A 17,899-nucleotide genomic window follows, 5' to 3' on the forward strand; every position below is an offset into this window, starting at 1 on the left:
ACGCCCCTCTCTCTCAAAAAAAAAAAAAAAAAAAGAATAGCTGGGCATGGTGGCATGTGCCTGTAGTCCCAGCTACTCAGGAGCCTGAGGTGAAAGGATCTCTTGAGCCCACGAGGTCAGGGCTGCAGTGACCCATGATGGCACCACTGTGTTCCAGCCTGGGTGACAGAGCGAGACCCTGTCTCAAAAAGAAGAGGAACTTCCTTATCATCTATTTCTGTAGTTGAAAGGTTTTGACTTGATGGCTATGAGTCATGGCTAGGAGAGCCCACAAAATGATTATTATAAAGCTGAGCCTCTAAGTTTCAGAGAATTTAAAAGTTAAAAATAATGCTTAATTACTCCACTGGAATTTTAAAGATAACAAGTCATAATAATAACAGGCAATAATAATCACTGTGACTTCTAATGCTCAAGAATATGGAAGAAGCGGGCACTTTTGTAATAACTTTATTATGTTCAGTGCTAAATCTCTCTGCCTCTTCTTTTGCCTTTCCTTTTCTTTGAATATTATTGGCTTACACTCTCCATAAACTCAGTTCCACGTGCCTTATTCTCCTCTCACTGACAGTGTTTCTTTCTGTTTTTTGTTACCTTCAACTGGTCTATTTCCTTTAACCCAGAGATTTTAAACTTGGAGTCCACAGGACCTAAACATTCCTTGAGTTGGCCTCAGAAGAGCCACTGCAACCCTGGAAATGGTTTATAATAATTTTTTAGTATGCACACATGAATTTTTCTAGTGAGATGGTTTATAACTTTAATTTTCTATCAGAGGATAAAGTATTTTAGGGACCACCCTCTCAACAGGCAAAATAAAAATACATTAACAATTATTTGTTGCACTCTTTCTGTCAGCCAATGGGCTATAAATTACTGCTTCTAGAACTTTAATGTGCGTACCCCACACCTGGAAATCTTGTAATAAATGAATATTCTCCTTCAGTATGTATGGTTGCCCAATATTCTGCACGTCTAACAAGCTCCCACATGGTCCTGATGTTTCTGGTTCCTAGGGGCATACTTTAAACAGGAAGTCTAAAAGATACAAACAAAAACCAATACATAAAAACAACAGTCCTTGTCCTCAAAGAGCTTACCATTTATATGGAAAAGCATTTTTTTTTTGGCATACATACTCTATTTAACTTTTATCATCATGTATCTTAACACTTAACCAAACAATGGTTTAGTGAATAAAGTCTCAAACAAATAAATATTTTTATTTTTTAAATTTTTGAATCAGATAGAAAAAATAAATATTTTTAAATGTGAGTATAAACTAAATGCTAACTTGCATAAGATTGGGACTTAAAGAAGACATTATCAGGCAGTGTTTGCTATAAAACAAAACCAAACAAAAAACAAACAAAAAAGACAGAAATCAATGTAGCTATTATATTTTTAATTGGTATTTCCTGATCTGAGAAAGTCCATATATTCACCATTTATTTTGCTCTAAATAATGGGGATAACAATTACATTAACTTTTTATGTATGTTTTACTGGTCATGATGGACTGACTACTATAACAAGCAACCCCAACATTTCAGTGAATTAATACGGAGTTTATTGCTCATTCAGGTCACAGTTCACAGTCTAATAATGTATTGGGTGGAGGAGATGGGATCTGTCCTGTGCAGTCATTTAGGGATCTAGGTCCCGTCCATCGTGCGATATTATGATCTTTACGCGTTGGCCCCCAGTTTCTTGTCAAGAGGAACAGCAGAGAGGAGAAGCCGAAAGGAGACCAAGAAATATTATTTGATGTTGTACCTGGGACACGGAGAAGAATTATGTTTGTTGATGACATTAGTGCTGTCTGCCATAGTATTTTTTCCCCAACTTACTAGTAATTTCGATAGAAAAAATTCTTCACCTAATTAAAGAAACATTAGCAAGTACACCAGGCTCTAAACTCTGCCAGGAAGAGCCTTGTCTGTTTTTGTTGCTTACAGTGAAAAATCCCTAATTATAGCACAGTGACTGTCACCTAGTAGATACCCACTGAATATCTGTGGACTGACTTAATGTTCAAAATCTCTTAATAGTGGTACCTGTCCTCATAGAAAGTGTGTGCAGATTGAAGCTTGGAGGATTACAAGGTACTGAAGTGGTCCTACATATTCTGGTTAATAAGAATTAGAATGAAGAAAAGACATAAAGCTCTGGGGTGATTTAGATAGAGCTGAGCATGACCACATAACCCCTCATCCACACCCGCTAACAAACAAGAAACGACTCAAATTCAGCTCAACTGATTTCCTTGAATGTTAATCCAGATGAGGGCCCAACTTTTACTTCATATTCCCCTTTATTTTGTCTCTGCCCAGTTTCGAAGATCCCTTTTGCAGCTCCTGTGCCTCCGGCTGCTGAGGTGCCAGCGGCCTGCTAAAGACCTACCAGCAGCTGGGAGTGAAATGCAGATCAGACCTATTGTGATGTCACAGAAAGATGGGGACAGGCCAAAGAAAAAAGTGACTTTCAACTCTTCTTCCATCATTTTTATCATCACCAGTGATGAATCACTGTCAGTTGACGACAGCGACAAAACCAATGGGTCCAAAGTTGATGTGATCCAAGTTCGTCCTTTGTAGGAATGAAGAACGGCAACGAAAGATGGGGCCTCACATTGGATGCCACTTTTAGACTTCCATCGTAAGAAGTGTCTGGAATACCCGTTCTATGTAATATCAGCAGAACTTTGTGGTCCAGCAGGAAATCCGAATTGCCCATGTGCTCTTGGGCCTCAGGAAGAGGTTGAACAAAAATAAATTCTTTTAATTCAACGGGTGCTTTACATAATGAAAAAACCACTTGTGGCAGACGATGGGCATCTAACATCATCTTCTAATGTGTTTGAGATTTTCATTTCAAATATATTTTTTAAATTATTCTATTTTCCAAAACACATAATACATTTTTCTCGAAAATACCTTACTGTAAAAATAACTGTCACATACACGTGTGTGAAGTAGCTAGAACATACTGAGTTTTTTTGTACTGTTGGACTCTATTCAGTGTCATGTCCTATGTCTGATGAAGTTATCAAGGAGATAATTCTAGAATGAAAAAGAAAATCCTCTTGTTGGAAACAAAAGACTTTTTATATGTGCACTATGACAGAGGAGTTTCAGAGACATCTTTGAATCCTTGTCAGCCTGGAGACCAGCACCGGAGGAATCTACAAGGCAAACTCCCATATATTTGCTTCTCCCAAATTGCTGCCCCTACAGACTCAAAGCTCTTTTTCTTTGTTTTGTTGTTTTTCTAAACATTTACTGTTCTTTGTTGATGCTATGTAAGCCAGGGAGTTCTAAGATGCCAGCTCTTTGAGATTTGCTCCTTCCTCTGTATTTCCACCTGTATTTCCCACATATATATTATGTATATCTGCTAATAAACTTACGTTTGTTTTTCTCTTGTTAATCTGTCTTTTGTTATAGGGGCCCCAGCAAAGGAACCTACAGTGAGTAGAAGGAAAAATTATTTTTTCTTTCCTTCCCTACAAACTAAACGTGGATTATTAGAACTCAAGGATTTCATTGACAATATAGAAAAGAAACTCTGAATCATCTTATTGACCAATTTTTTTTTTTTTTTTTTTTTTTTGAGATGGAGTCTCGCTCTGTCGCCCAGGCTAGAGTGCAATGGCGTGATCTCGGCTCACTGCAAGCTCCGCCTCCCGGGTTTATGCCATTCTCCTGCCTCAGCCTTCCGAGTAGCTGGGACTACAGGCGCCTGCCACCTCTCGCCTGGCTTTTTTTTTTTTTTTTTTTTTTTTTGTATTTTTTAGTAGAGACGGGGTTTCACCATGTTAGCCAGTGGTCTCGATCTCCTGACCTCGTGATCTGCCCGTCTCGGCCTCCCAAAGTGCTGGGATTACAGGCTTGAGCCACCGCGCCCGGCCCATTGTCCAATTTTTATTGCTTATATGACTCTAGTGTTTCATCTTCATAATCATGTTTGAAGGACTTCTCAGTGACTCAACAGCGTGTTAAGAAGGATGAACCAAAGAAAATGTTTTCACTAAATGTGCTTTTAAAAATCAAGTGTATTGCTGGTTCTGCTGCAGTATGTAGTCCAAGAGTAATTAGTAAATTGCTTCTGAGGGTCTGAAATTGAATAAAATAATGGCTTTGTATTTCTATAAAAGTTGTCTCCCCTTGTTTCCTTTCCACTTTTGCATATGTAGACATTTAATTTATGAATAAAACCCTTTCCTGTCCTTCACTTAGTATGATATTAATAGCCTTCTTCTTATGTTTAGAGGGTAACTCTGGGCTGGCAGTGGTGGCTCACACCTCTAATCCCTGCACTTTGGGAGGCTGAGGTGGGCAGATCATATGAGGCCAGGAGTTTGAGACTAGCCTGGGCAGCATGGCAAGACCCGGTCTCTACTGAAAAATACCAAAAAATTAGCTGAGCCTGGTAGCCTCAGCTCTTTGGGAGGCTGAAGTGGGAGGATTGCTTGAGCCCAGGAGGCAGAGGTTGCAGTGAAGCAAGACCATGCCACTGCACTCCAGCCTGGACGACAGAGTGAGACCTGATCTCTAAATACATAAATAAATAGAGATAGATAGATTAGATGATAGATAAACAGGTGGTAAGACTTGTATTTGAAGCTGGGAAAATAAAATGAGTTCATTTTGTAAGTCTCTGGAACTCCCCTGAATTCCTTATTTACATTTCTGGTTTTATCTAGTACATCTGAGCCCCGTGGTTACGTAAGTTCCATTCAGGTAACGAAAAGTGCAGTTAACATGCTAGGCAAATTGTGATTTTTAGTCCCAGGTGTTGAGCCAATGCTATTGTGAGTCCTATTGTGTCTTTTAAAGAAAAGGCATGATTACGGTCTTCCCTGAGGCATCCTGGGCCTTACTTTCTGAGAAGCGAAAGATCTTAGTCATTGCACGTTTATAGTTAGAATGACTCAACCTGAGTGTGTATAATGTAGAGGAAGTTGCATGTTTCAACTTTTAAAATGTCCCCCACCCCGAGTAATTGCAACTAACACAGAGATATACTACATTTAGTTTAATTATAAGCAGATCACTATCTTCCATTGGTTAATAAAATATGGCAATGGAAACTTTTTTCGTGCTTAATTTTGGTCACAGAGAAATCAAGCATTTGCTACCTCAAAACCTTTCTATCACCTGCTAATGAGATAAATTTGTTCTAGGGAGTCCATGGCCTTTGTGGGGAAACATGTTTTGTATTCCAGAAGTGAGCTATCCAGTTCCATGGTCTTCTCAAGTAGTGGAAAGGTCGTGGTGACATGTAGTGCATAAGCAGGTAGATACTGCTGATGGCTATCAGTGATCCCAAGAAAAAGAGTCCTTTGTATATCACCTGTAAGACAGCAAGAACTCTCATTTCATTTGTCCAGAGATTCAAATCTGAAAATAGACTTCATTTTTTTAACAACAAAGCGGTAAACAATGTCCTCTTTGTTCTTTAACCTGAAACAACAATTTAATTGCATGACCACCAGGTCAGGAATCGATAAGATCAAGATAAAGACAAGGATTGGGAGCCTCCCTTCTCCCTCTCTCCCAAGAAACTCATGAATCAAGGTCTTCTGGATGAAAAAAATTTGGCAGTCAGCTTTTGTCCAGTCATCAAAAAACCTTTGCAGTTTAGAAAAAGAGCTGTGAATTCTAAGAAGAGTACCACTGTGCTGGAGGCACACATCATTCATTCCTTCCCAGAAGCTTCCCAAAAGTCTCCAGGAGAAGAGTGGTGGCCTGGTGGCCTCTGTGACTAAGACTCACATGGAGACCAAACACTAGCTGTGAACAGTGTCCTGAGACTCTTTCCAGCCTGAGTCAGGTGCTTTCCTGTGGCATCCTGGCCTATTTCTCTCCCCGCACTTAGTGTCCTGCATCCTAACTGCCTGCTGGCATCTTTTCCCCTTTTAGACTTTCAGCTCCTGAAGGGTGGGGCCCTATTTTATTCATCTTGTTTAGATAATTCTTGATTTCTTCCAATCCATTCTCCATATAGACATCTTTCTAAAATTCAGACCTGAGGCTGTTGGCCTCCCTGCGCTCCCTGTTTCTCTCAAGATAATATTCCAGGTGTTTAAAGCTCTGCCTCCACCCTCTGACCATTCTCACACGCCAGCGCTGCCTTCCGGCTCCACTGAAATATGTTTCTCATGTGTCTTCCGCCTTCCCTTGTCCTGGCCCCTCCTGTCCTCCTTGGGGGCAGTGTATCCCTCTCCAGTGCAACTGTCTCTATCCCCCACTAGCCTCCGAGCTTTGTGAAAGGTGTGAACTGGTCGCGTTCACCACCATGACAGCTCAGTGCTGTGTACTAAATAAAACTGTCTGTTGAATAAATGACGTTGTAAAATCCCCAGAGTGGAAGACTAGGGAATCAGAATTACATTTAATGGCATCTCTAGGCCAACTGCCCAAAATGAATGTATTATAGTATTCCATTGGAATAGGTGTTTTAAAAGTGATTTAGTTCTGTCCAACTTTACAAATTAAATTCATAAGAATATTGCACGAAGCAAAAATCAAGAACGGTACATCTTGCTAAAATAAAGTAAAAAGTTGAGAAATATTAGCATCAACTTCTTTCTTGAGACTCTTCCCTTCAAAAGCTCTCTTTCTTTGCCACCTCTTTGTAATATTGTTCAGTAAGCACTCTTCCCTCTCTGTATTCAGGACAGTTTCTGTTTGGAAGGCAAACAGTTGGTGTCCCATTATTTCTGTATTTGTCTGAAACAAACATAATCATAATACTATGACATTTTAACACATCACATTAAAAAATTCATAAAATGTAATCTGTTCCAACCTTTTTTTGCCAATGCCAATGCTGCACAGCCTCATGGTATCTTATTCTGGAAAAAGAGACCTGCGGGAAAGTTTAAAAAGTATTCTTGTATATTCCTTAACAGCTAAACAGAAAATTAAAATGTGGAAAAGTCTTCAGTCCAGACCTTACCATGGTATAGAGAGGGATGAAGGTCGATGGCATAATAGCATGAAGAAATCTCCCCATCTTCTTCTGAAAAATGAACCAGCTTGAGTTGACATGTGCTCGCATCTGCAATAATGAGAGTCTTAAAGAATGCTTTTGAACAAACACATTTATTTCTTACTGTGACTTAGTATTATTCTTCATTCCCACTCATCGCCAAACACAAAGTAGTCAAATAATTTTTTGTTTCCGTAATGTTATTCCCAATCCATTTTAGTAAATGTCGGTCATATAGGACGTTGCCTTGAAAATGTACAGCAAATACATGAAGCCTGCTAGGGAAGTTTATTTTGCTCAGGAGTCAATGTAGGAAGTCTGTTTCAGTAGAGGGTTTGTTTAACCAGATCTGCAGGTAATCTGTGAGCTCACAGGTTTGTCTAATTTTCTTTTTTTTGAGACGGAGTCTCGCTCTGTCGCCCAGGCTGGAGTGCAGTGGCCGGATCTCAGCTCACTGCAAGCTCCACCTCCCAGGTTCCCGCCATTCTCCTGCCTCAGCCTCCCGAGTAGCTGGGACTACAGGCGCCTGCCACCTCGCCCAGCTAGTTTTTTTGTACTTTTTAGTAGAGACAGGGTTTCACCGTGTTAGCCAGGATGGTCTCGATCTCCTGACCTCGTGATCCGCCCGTCTCGGCCTCCCAAAGTGCTGGGATTACAGGCTTGAGCCACCGCTCCCGGCCAGGTTTGTCTAATTTTCTGTTGCTTCCTGATTGGTTTGTAATATTGTTTACGGCAAAAGGAGATTGTTTAAAGCTATGTTTGTCTGGACCTACTCTTTTTTTAGGACAGATACTGTGTCATAGCCATCCTGTTTTTAAAGGATGGGACAAGATACATCCATAAATCCTCCAATATCTTGTAAATCCTCCAATATCTTGTAGGACATCCTCTACCATATCTGATGCAATTTTGCTCAAGCTGAAGACCAGTTTCTTTCTATCTTCGGGAGAGATGGAAAATAGCTGGTCACTCTGCTTTAAATTTATCCTGTAAATCCTTTCATTTTATTATTTTAAAACTATAATCACAATCACTTATTGTGAACTTTTCATGTGACTGGTTCAAAATGGAATTAATGTGTTTTTCTTCAACGTACTAATCTTCCTGAACATGAATTTCTTTTTGGTATTATGCATTTTCTTTCTAGTGCATAAGGTTCCGAAGGCTAATCAATGGTACTCTAAATATTTAAGTTATAACGTTATGAGTGAAAAGGCCATTCAACATTTCTTAGATATTCTAAATATGTTAACACATCTGAAAGTTGTACTTTCATTAAATTAACATATTACTAAATATCTAAGATAAAAGCATGTGAATTATCAGAGGTTTTGTTACCTCCTAAATGTCCTTAAAGTGTAGATAGAGATAGTGTGTGTGGGTCATTGTCACTGGCCACAGAGTCACAATCCACCCAAGTCTAAGGAATGCTGTGTGTGTGTGTGTGTGTGTGTGTGTGTGTGTGTTCTTATCTGTAGGTATTCTTATATAGCATGCATGAGATGGAGGCTGAAGCAAAGAAAAAGAAAAGAACATTTGTTAGAATATCAGCGAACCGTCTCATGGAATAAACCTTCTCACTCACCTCTATGTAATTGTACATGGATAGGTCTGAAATTGCGTGACTATCTGGGATTCTCAATCTTGAGAACGCAGGAAGACACAAACCTGGAAGTTAAATAATACATCTTTCTAAAACCTTCTATAAAAATGTGCCGAACTCTACACAGGTCAAATTAAACAGTGTGTTCACCACCAATGCTCTTGCTATTTTTTTAAAACTATAAATAACCATTCTGTATAACCAACAATCTATGACTATTGATAATACACATAGAACATTTCCTGTTGTGATTAAATAAAAATTACAACAAAGTTAATCTATACTATTGTTTTATCTTTGTTCTCTGTGCCCCAAACCAGCGTTGACAGTGTGTTCTTATGCATAAACCCTCTATCCACCTCCAACGTCAGGTGTAAACCAGACACATGAGTGCTAGGAAAGGAGGAAACAAAATATCTCTGGCTCCTGAGCATCTGAGAGACATGACAGGGAAACAACCAAAAAAAAAAAAAGATGAGAAAATTTGTCTTGGAACTCTATAATCTCTTCAGACCCAGGTATCATTGTCCTTGGACTTCCTAAAACACCACAGCAAACATTTACTCTGACCTTACTTAATGACAGCCTTTATTTTTTCTTTTTAAAACTTTATAGGAATTATTCAGTCTTCACAACTCTGAAGTTGAGAGTATTATCTCCACTTTACAGATGAAAAAGAACGGAGGCTTTAGAAAGATGAAGTGATGTGCTCAAGATCATACAGTTAATAAGTTGGCAAGTCAGGACTTGAAACTGGGTGTAATTTAAGGCCAGTTCTCTAGTCCATCCTTTACCTGAAACAAGTGTACAATCAGAGGTGGCTTTTGAAAGCACATGATGCTGGGAAGCAGGAAAAGGTTATCCAGTTCTCAGGCTATTGTTTGCACCTTGTTTTATATATGTAATATACAAGCCCTCCAACCACCTCCATGGTCATGTGCAAACTAATCACAAGAGGGCCAGGAAGGAAGAGAGGGAACAAAAGGCCTCTGGCTCCTGAGCATTTGACAGAGACGACTGAAAAATAATGAAAGTAATAATGATAATAAAGGAATTTATGCCAGGCGCGGTGGCTCACACCTATAATCCCAGCACTTTGGGAGGTCGAGGTGGGTGGATCACTTGAGATTAAGAGTTTGGGACCAGCCAGGCCAACATGACGAAACTCCATCTCTACTAAAAATACAAAAATTAGCCGGGTGTGGTGGTGTATGCCTGTAATCCCAGCTACTCTGGAGGCTGAGGCAGAAGTTGCAGTGAGCCAAGATTGTGGCCACTGAACTTCAGCCTGGGCAATGGAGTGACTCCGTCTCAAAAAAAAAAAAAAAAAAAGAAATTTGCCGTGGAATGCTATAATCTCTTCAGACCAGCCACATCAGGCATGTTATGTATTTATACTATATATGTAATATATATAATTGGACACATTTAATTTAAATTACTTCCAGAATTACATATAAATACTTAAAAGTTCATTATCTGTAAAATTAATGTATTGGCTGAATCGATTTTAATCAGAAGGCAAATGAAAGTATCAGATGCATGACCCGGCATGGTGGCTCATGCCTGTAATCCCTGCACTTGGGAGGCCGAGGCGGGAGGATCACCTGAGGTCAGGAGTTCGAGACCAACCTGACCTACATGGAGAAACCCCATCTCTATTAAAAATACAAAAAATTAGCCGGGTGTGGTGGCGCATGCCTGTAACCCCAGCTACTCGGGAGGCTGAGGCAGGAGAATCTCTTGAACCCAGGAGGCGGAGGTTGCGGCGAGCTGAGATCGTCATTGCACTCCAGCCTGGGTAACAAAAGCAGAACTCCGTCTCAAAAAAAAAAAAAGAGTTAGATGCAATCTTTGACAGGGCAAAAAACACTGGAGCGTCTAAGAGTGTTTCTGAGGATGTGTTGTAGGGTAAATGTCCCCAATCCTCTGTCCATGGCCTGTTGGGAACCGGGCCGCACAGCAGGAGATGAGTGGCAGATGAGACTGCATTACCGCCTGAGCTCCGCCTCCTGTCAGATCAGCAGTAGCATTAATTTCTCATAGGAGCGTGAACCCTACTGTGAACTGCACAGGCAAGGCATCTAGCTTGCACACTCCTTACGAAAATCTGACTAATGCCTGATGATCAGAGCTGGAACAGTTTCATCCCGAAACCATCTCCCCCAACCCCCCGTCTGTGGAAACATTGTCTTCCATGAACCCCATCCCTGGTGCCAAAACGTTGGGACTGCTGCTAGGAGATGCAGGCAGAGGGTGTTACCTAGGCTGAAAAGGGAGAGAGCAGCGTATCTCTGCCAAGCATGGGTACTCTGTGCTTTTATCTTTGAATGAATCACTTTGTGGACCTCCACATAGAAACTTCAAAAGAAACTATATTTCTTTTTCTGGGTGCTAGTTGCTGCTATGGGAGAACGGTGGCATAGACTGTTAGTAGAAAAATATGTAATCCCGGGGAGGGAATAAACATTATACATCACAGGTTTGTGATCATTGAGGATCAGAAATAAGTCCAAAATTAGTCAGAAGAGCTAGTCCACGTCCAATTGAGAAAGTGACCTTACTTACTGAGGTCATTATTGAATTTATCCATTAACTCATCAAATACCAAACAGTCTTCAAAGCCCTGAAACAAAAAAACAAATGAGAAATAAGAAACTAGAAATAATAATTTTAAAAACCCCTATTACCGATTTTGAACAGACCTTCCACTGGTGAAGATAATTCATAGACTGTTTATCCTCAACTAGTACATAGCAGTTGAGTTGTCACATGATATTGAATTATGGTTAAAAATGACCATTGGGCCTGAGCGTGATGGCTCACACCTGTAATCCCAGTACTTTGGGAGGCCGAGGTGACCAGATCGCTTGAGCTCAGGAGTTTGAGATCAGTCTAGGCAAGATAAGGAGACCCCGTATCTACTAAAAATACAAAAAAATAGCTGAGTGTGGTGGTGTGTGGCTGTGGTCCCAGCTACTCAGGAGGCTGAAGTGAGAGGATCACTTGAACCTGGGAGATGGAGGTTGCAGTGAGCTGAGATCGCTCCACTGCACTCCAGCCTGGGTGACAGAGCGAGACCTTGTCTAAAAAAAAAAAACCATAGACTTCATGCTTGACTGTGTTATCTTTGTCCAATTTACATATATATGATATAGTGATTTGAAATTTGACCAAGATTTTACATTACTGTTTTAATTTTGATAGATTCCATTACTTCTTTGAGAAAAAGAAATCATTATATTGCTCTACCATACGTTTTAGAATTATACTTAAACTATTCAAGTCTTTAAGATTCACATTTAGAGCAATTTAACGCTAGGATAAAACTGCTTATATATTACTTTAGTTCCTATAACTCAAGATTAAAGCAATATTAAGAAGTCCACAAAATTAGTAATGTACTATGCTAAATACAGAGAGGATAGAGAGTTGAAAATAATGTTTCCTGTTTCCTAGGAATTCAAGCTACAGCTTTAAAGGTAGTATAAAGATTTTTTTTCTTTTTGTTCTTTTCCTGTTCTTTTTTATTATTATTTTAGATGGAGTCTTGCTCTGTTGTTGAGGCTGAAGTGCAGTGGCGCAATCTCGGCTCACTTCAATCTCCACCTGTTAGGTTCAAATGATTCTCCTTCCTCAGCCTCCCAAGTAGCCAGGATTACAGGCATGCGCCACCATGTCCAGCTAATTTTTGTATTTTTATAGAGATGGCGTTTCACCACATTGGCCAGACTGGTCTCGAACTCTTGACCTCAAGTGATCTGCCCATCTTGGCCTCCCAAAGTGCTGGGATTACAAGCATAAGCCACTGTGCCTGGCCTAAAGATATTTTTTAAAAATATTTTTCACATCAATTACAAAGATTACATCTGAAACAAGCAGATTTACTTGTCAAATCAATTACATAGTCCCAATAGTATAGAAGTGAGAGATACCATATGGGGCTGAGATAACAGTTTTATATTCTTTTGTTTAAGTTAATTCATTTACTCTTCACAACTCTCTGAAGTAGACACTATTAAAATTCCAATTTAATTAAATTTAATTATTGATTTCTTTTAATTTATTTTGAAATGCAGTCTTGATCTGTCACCCAGGCAGGAGTGCAGTAGCACGATCTCAGCTCACTGCAACCTCCACCTGCCAAGTTCAAGCGATTCTCTTGCCTCAGCCTCCCAAGTAGTTGGGACTACAGGCACCTGCCACCACACCTGCCTAATTTTTTTGTATTTTTAATAGAGACAGGGTTTTGCCATGTTGACCAGGCTGGTCTCAACCTCCTGACCTCAAGTGATCTCCCTGCCTCAGTCTCCCAAAGTGCTGGGATTACAGGCATGAGCCACCTCGCCCGGTCTAAAATTTCAATTTTATAGATAAGGAAGTAAAGATAAAGTAAGTAAATTGTGCAAGAATATATTGGCAGTAAATTCTGGGGCCAGGATTTAAAACCAAGTGTTCTAATGCCTCCGAGGCACTTATCCACTGTGCTACAATTAATGTCTTCTTATGTTTTTATAAAACAAAATGTTCACCGCTGCTTTGTGGAAAATATAATTGATTAGATTCACAAGCTATTTTTACTTGGAATATATGCCAATAACCAAAGTAATATATGATTAATGATTATGAAGCTATTAGCACATACACACACACATATACACACACACACATACACACACACACACACACACACACAAATTAGTTTAGGATTCCTTGAAATGAATGTTCAACTTTTAAACACTATTTCTTTTCTGAATTCTTTTTCTAGCCAAAATAGTAAAATTTCCATGAAGGCAGTAGTGTTCAACATCTAATCAGCTCATAGTTTTACTTAACCTTGTCAATCAGGTTTCCCTTTCCTTTGGAAAGAAAAAGTAGAAAAGAAAGAGATCCTTGAGGAATCGCCATACTGTCTTCCACAATGGTTGAACTAGTTTACAGTCCCACCAACAGTGTAAAAGTGTTCCTATTTCTCCACCTTCTCTCCAGCACCTGTTGTTTCCTGAGTTTTTAACAATCGCCTTTCTTTTTTTTTTAGGGTTTTTTTTTTTTATTATTATACTTTATGTTCTAGGGTACATGTGCACAACGTGCAGGTTTGTTACATATGTATACATTTGCCATGTTGGTGTGCTGCACCCATTAACTCGTCATTTACATTAGGTGTATCTCCTAATGCTATCCCTCCCCACTCCCCCCACCCCACGACAGGCCCCAGTGTGTGATGTTCCCCTTCCTGTGTCCAAGTGTTCTCATTGTTGAACCTCCATTTCCTAAACTGAGGGGAGGGGGGAAGCCAACCCTGGAATTTCTAACAGGTTTTACACAACGTTGGAGGCCATGCCTGAAATGCATGTAGCACTCATAAATGGAAGCTTCTGTTTCTGTTAAGAAATAAAGAACATCCAAATTGGAAAGCAAGAAGTCAAATTATCCTAGTTTGCAGAAAATATGACCTTATGTTTACAAAAACCTAAAGACTCCACCAAAAACACTATTAGAACTGATAAACAAATTTAGTAAAGTTACAGGATACAAAATCAGCATACAAAAATAAATAGCAATTCTATATACCAAGAGCAAACAATCTGAAGAAGAAACCAAGAAGGTAATCCTATTTACAATAGTTACAAATAAAATAAGATACCCAGGAATTAACCAGGGAAGTGAACGATCTCTACAGTGAAAACTATAAAACGTTGATGAAAGAAATTGAAGAGGACACAAAAAAATGGAAAGATATTCCATGCTCATGGATTGGAAGGATCAATATTGTTAAAATGTCCATATTACCCAAGGCAATCTACAAACTTAATGCAATACCTATAAAAATAGCAATGTCATTCTTCACAGAAATAGAAACAATAATCCTAAAATTTATATGAAATCACAAAAGACACAGAATAGCTGAAGCCATCCCGAGCAAAAAGAACAAAACTGGAGGCATCACATTACCTGACTTCAAATTATACTACAGTGCTAAAGTAACCAAAACATCATGGTATTGGCATAAAGACAGACACATTGACCAGTGGAACAGAATAGAGAACCCAGTAATATATCCACATTCAATTTTAGCAAAGGTACCAAGAACATACATTGGGGAAAAGTCAGTCTCTTCAATAAATGGTGCTGAGAAAACTAGATAACCATATACAGAAGAATGAAACTAGACTACTATCTTTCACCACATACAAAAATAAAATGAAAGTGGATTAAAGACAAATCTAAGACTGGAAACTATGGAACTAGTAGAGGAAAACATTGAAGAAACAGTCCAAGACAGTGGTCTGGGCAAAGATTTTCTAAGTAAGACGTCAAAAACACAGGCAGCCAAAGAAAAAAACAGACACATAGACCTTTGGAACAGAATAGAGAAGTCAGAAATAAATAGGACAAATGGGATCATATCAAGCTAAAAAATGTTTCTGCAAAGCAAAAGAAACAATCAACAAAGTAAAGAGACAACCCACAGAACAAAGTAAAATATTTCCAAACACCCATCCAACAAGGGATTAATAATCAGAATATATAAGAAGCTCAAATAACTCAGTCAGAAAATAATGAATAATCCAATTTAAAAATGGGCATAATATTTGAGTAGGCATTTCTCAAAAGAAGACATATAAATGGCCAGTGGGTACATGAAAAATTGCTAAACTTCGGTAATTATCAGTGAAATGCAAAGCAAATCTACAATGAAATATTATCTCACTTCAGTTATAATGGCTTTGATCTGAAAGACAAGTGCCAACGAATGCTGGTGAAAATGTGGACAAAGGAGAACTCTCATTTGTGGGAATATAAATTAGTACAACCACTATGGAGAACAGCATGGAGGTTCCTCAGCAAACTAAAGATAAAACTACCATATGTGGCAGCAATCCCACTGCTGGGTAAATATCCAAAAAGAAAGAGCATCAGTATGATGAAGAGATATCTGCACTCCCATGTTTATTGCAGCACTATTCACAATAGCAAATATATGGAATCAACCCAAGTGTCCATCAATGGATGAACGGATAAAGAAAATGTAGTACATATTCACAAGGGAATATTATTCAGCTATTAAAAAAAAGAATGAAATACCATCATTTGCAACAACATGGATGGAACCGGAAGACGTTAGTGAAATAAACCAGGCATATAAAGAAAATTATCACATTATTTTTTACTCATATGAGGGAGCTTAAAAAAAATTAAACTAATGGAGATAGAATGATGCTCCCCAGAGACTGGGAATGGTGGTAGGGTGGAAGTGTAAAGTGGAGATAGTTAATGGATACAAAAATAGTTAGATAGAATGAATAAGATCTAGTATTTGGCATCACAATAGGGTGAATGTGGTTAACAATAATTTATTGTATATTTTAAAATAACTAAAAGAGAGGTATTTGTTTCTAATACAAATAAATGACAAATGCTTGAGGTGACAGATACCCCAGTTACCCTGATATGGTCATATACATTGTATGCCTGAATCAAAATATTGCATGTATCACATAAATATATAAAACTAGTATATATCCATAATAATTAAAAATTAAAAAAATATTAGGAGTAAAAATGCATACGGGAGATTCTCTGTAGGTTATATGCAAAAACTATACCATTTTACACCAGGGACCTGAGCATCCATGGATTTTTGTATCCACAGGGGTCCTGGAGCTGATCCCTTGGTGATACCAATGGATGAATGCATTATGCTTTCTGCTTTTTTCTACTATAGATTACTGGATTGAGTAATCCAAATTCTGATTAGAGTTGGTGATCAATCTAGCTACACAGCTGGTATGATTGCTGAATTGACTGTGCTTTCAGGGATTATGTGGGGATAGTCTTAGACATGTTTTTTATTTAAGACTTGTTAGCTGAGACTGACCCAGAAATATTTCAGGGACTTATCTAGGGAAAAAGAACTTACCGCATTCATTCCTTGCCCAAAAAATGGCACTATAGCATGAGCTGCATCCCCCAGCAGTACACAGTGAGATTGAAAGTGAAAAGAAGAGCACTTTACAGATATCATGGGCTGGGCAGGCAACAGGAAGAAATCTTGCACCAGGAGTTTCCTTCAAAGGAAAATAATCCAAATGTAAAGACATCAAATTAGATATTAAATCCTGCTAAATTCTTTCAGATTTACTAAATTAACTATCACGAAGTTTTGTTGAAAAATACACAAGAATGCCAAGAAGAAAACAGAAGAGGGAAAAAATGAAGTCTTCCAGTCCTAAAATTCCATTATTCTAATTACCTTCTTGGTCTGCAACAACGTTCATCACATTAAAAATAAGAGTTTGGCTGCATTTGAATAATTTAAATATTTCTGTATCATATGTTATTAAAACTTTATTGTCATGCACATGGGCCATGAGATTTTCAAATACAGCAGTGTATTTTAGGTTTCCATAAAAAAATTGAGCAAATGCTGCTGTGCATTTGACTAGAAGACAATAAACCAAAATTGAAATTAATGTGAATCTTTATGTATTTGGAAATGGATAATAGTAATAAAAGTAGCATTTGGGGGATGGGAATCATTTGGTGAAGTGGTACAAACTTTAAGTTGGACAGGAAGAATAAGTTCAAGAGATCTATTGTACAACATGGTCCTTATAATGAAAAACAAACAAAAAACCTAGTATTTGTAAAGCATCTGTGGAAGTGTTGAGGAAGCTCTAAGTCGACAAATAGTACCTAGCCTCAAGAATCTTAAATCTGGCTGGAAAGGCAAAAAATAGCCATGAAACCAGTTTGAAAGTGCATAAGGGCTAATTCTGGTGTGCAGAGATTTCTCTTCACAGTTGGAGAAGGAGGGATCCATAGAGACTAAATTAGTCTTCAGGAAAGAAAGTGACTAGCAATTTTTAAAAGACCTGGTATGGGCCAGCAGTGGGTTATCCCTTTTACATAATTAGTTCATTTAATTTTCACAAATGCCCTATGGTAGATACCCATTTTAAAGGTGAAACTCAGGGAAGTAAGGGGCAGAAGTTGTATTAAAATCTTGCTCTGCTGTAGACTGAATGTTTATGCTCCCCTAACATTCATAGGTTGGAATCCTAACCTCCAATGTGATGGTATTTGGAGATGGGGCCTTTGGGTGTTGATTAGGTCCTGGGAGTGGACCCCCTATTAATGGGATTAGTGCTTCTATAAAAGGGACCCCAGAGCAATCCCATGCCCCCTCCAGCATGTGAAGACACAGCAAAAAGACTCATCTATGAACCAAGAGGTGGGGCGTCACCAGACACCGAATCTGCTAGTGCCTTGATCTTACACTTCTCAGCCGTTAGA

General features: G+C 38.7%; 2 protein-coding genes and 1 long non-coding RNA gene across 3 annotated transcripts in view; 1 reads left to right on the plus strand and 2 right to left on the minus strand.

Annotated features, from left to right (window-relative positions):
• OPN3 (opsin 3) overlaps nucleotides 1–3,426 on the plus strand; it is a 47,459-nt gene extending 44,033 nt beyond the window's left edge. Inside the window, exon 4 of the mRNA XM_033200788.1 lies at nucleotides 2,334–3,426. Coding sequence (XP_033056679.1) covers nucleotides 2,334–2,597 — 264 coding nt within the window. The 3' untranslated portion in view covers nucleotides 2,598–3,426. The remainder of the gene's footprint in view (nucleotides 1–2,333) is intronic.
• LOC117076861 lies at nucleotides 1,395–2,350 on the minus strand. Its single transcript, XR_004434499.1, has 2 exons — nucleotides 2,259–2,350; nucleotides 1,395–1,776 (listed from the first exon to the last, which is right to left on the minus strand). It is a non-coding gene; the product is annotated as an uncharacterized LOC117076861 (long non-coding RNA).
• A 1,729-nt stretch (nucleotides 3,427–5,155) lies between the features above and the next one.
• KMO (kynurenine 3-monooxygenase) overlaps nucleotides 5,156–17,899 on the minus strand; it is a 50,180-nt gene continuing 37,436 nt past the window's right edge. Inside the window, 7 exon segments of the mRNA XM_033200121.1 lie at nucleotides 5,156–5,215; nucleotides 5,218–5,355; nucleotides 6,814–6,873; nucleotides 6,964–7,065; nucleotides 8,582–8,664; nucleotides 11,168–11,225; nucleotides 16,524–16,671. Coding sequence (XP_033056012.1) covers nucleotides 5,156–5,215; nucleotides 5,218–5,355; nucleotides 6,814–6,873; nucleotides 6,964–7,065; nucleotides 8,582–8,664; nucleotides 11,168–11,225; nucleotides 16,524–16,671 — 649 coding nt within the window.

Source organism: Trachypithecus francoisi, unplaced genomic scaffold (genome assembly GCF_009764315.1).
Source record: "Trachypithecus francoisi isolate TF-2019V2 unplaced genomic scaffold, Tfra_2.0 Lachesis_group5, whole genome shotgun sequence".
NCBI classification, from domain to species: domain Eukaryota; kingdom Metazoa; phylum Chordata; class Mammalia; order Primates; family Cercopithecidae; genus Trachypithecus; species Trachypithecus francoisi.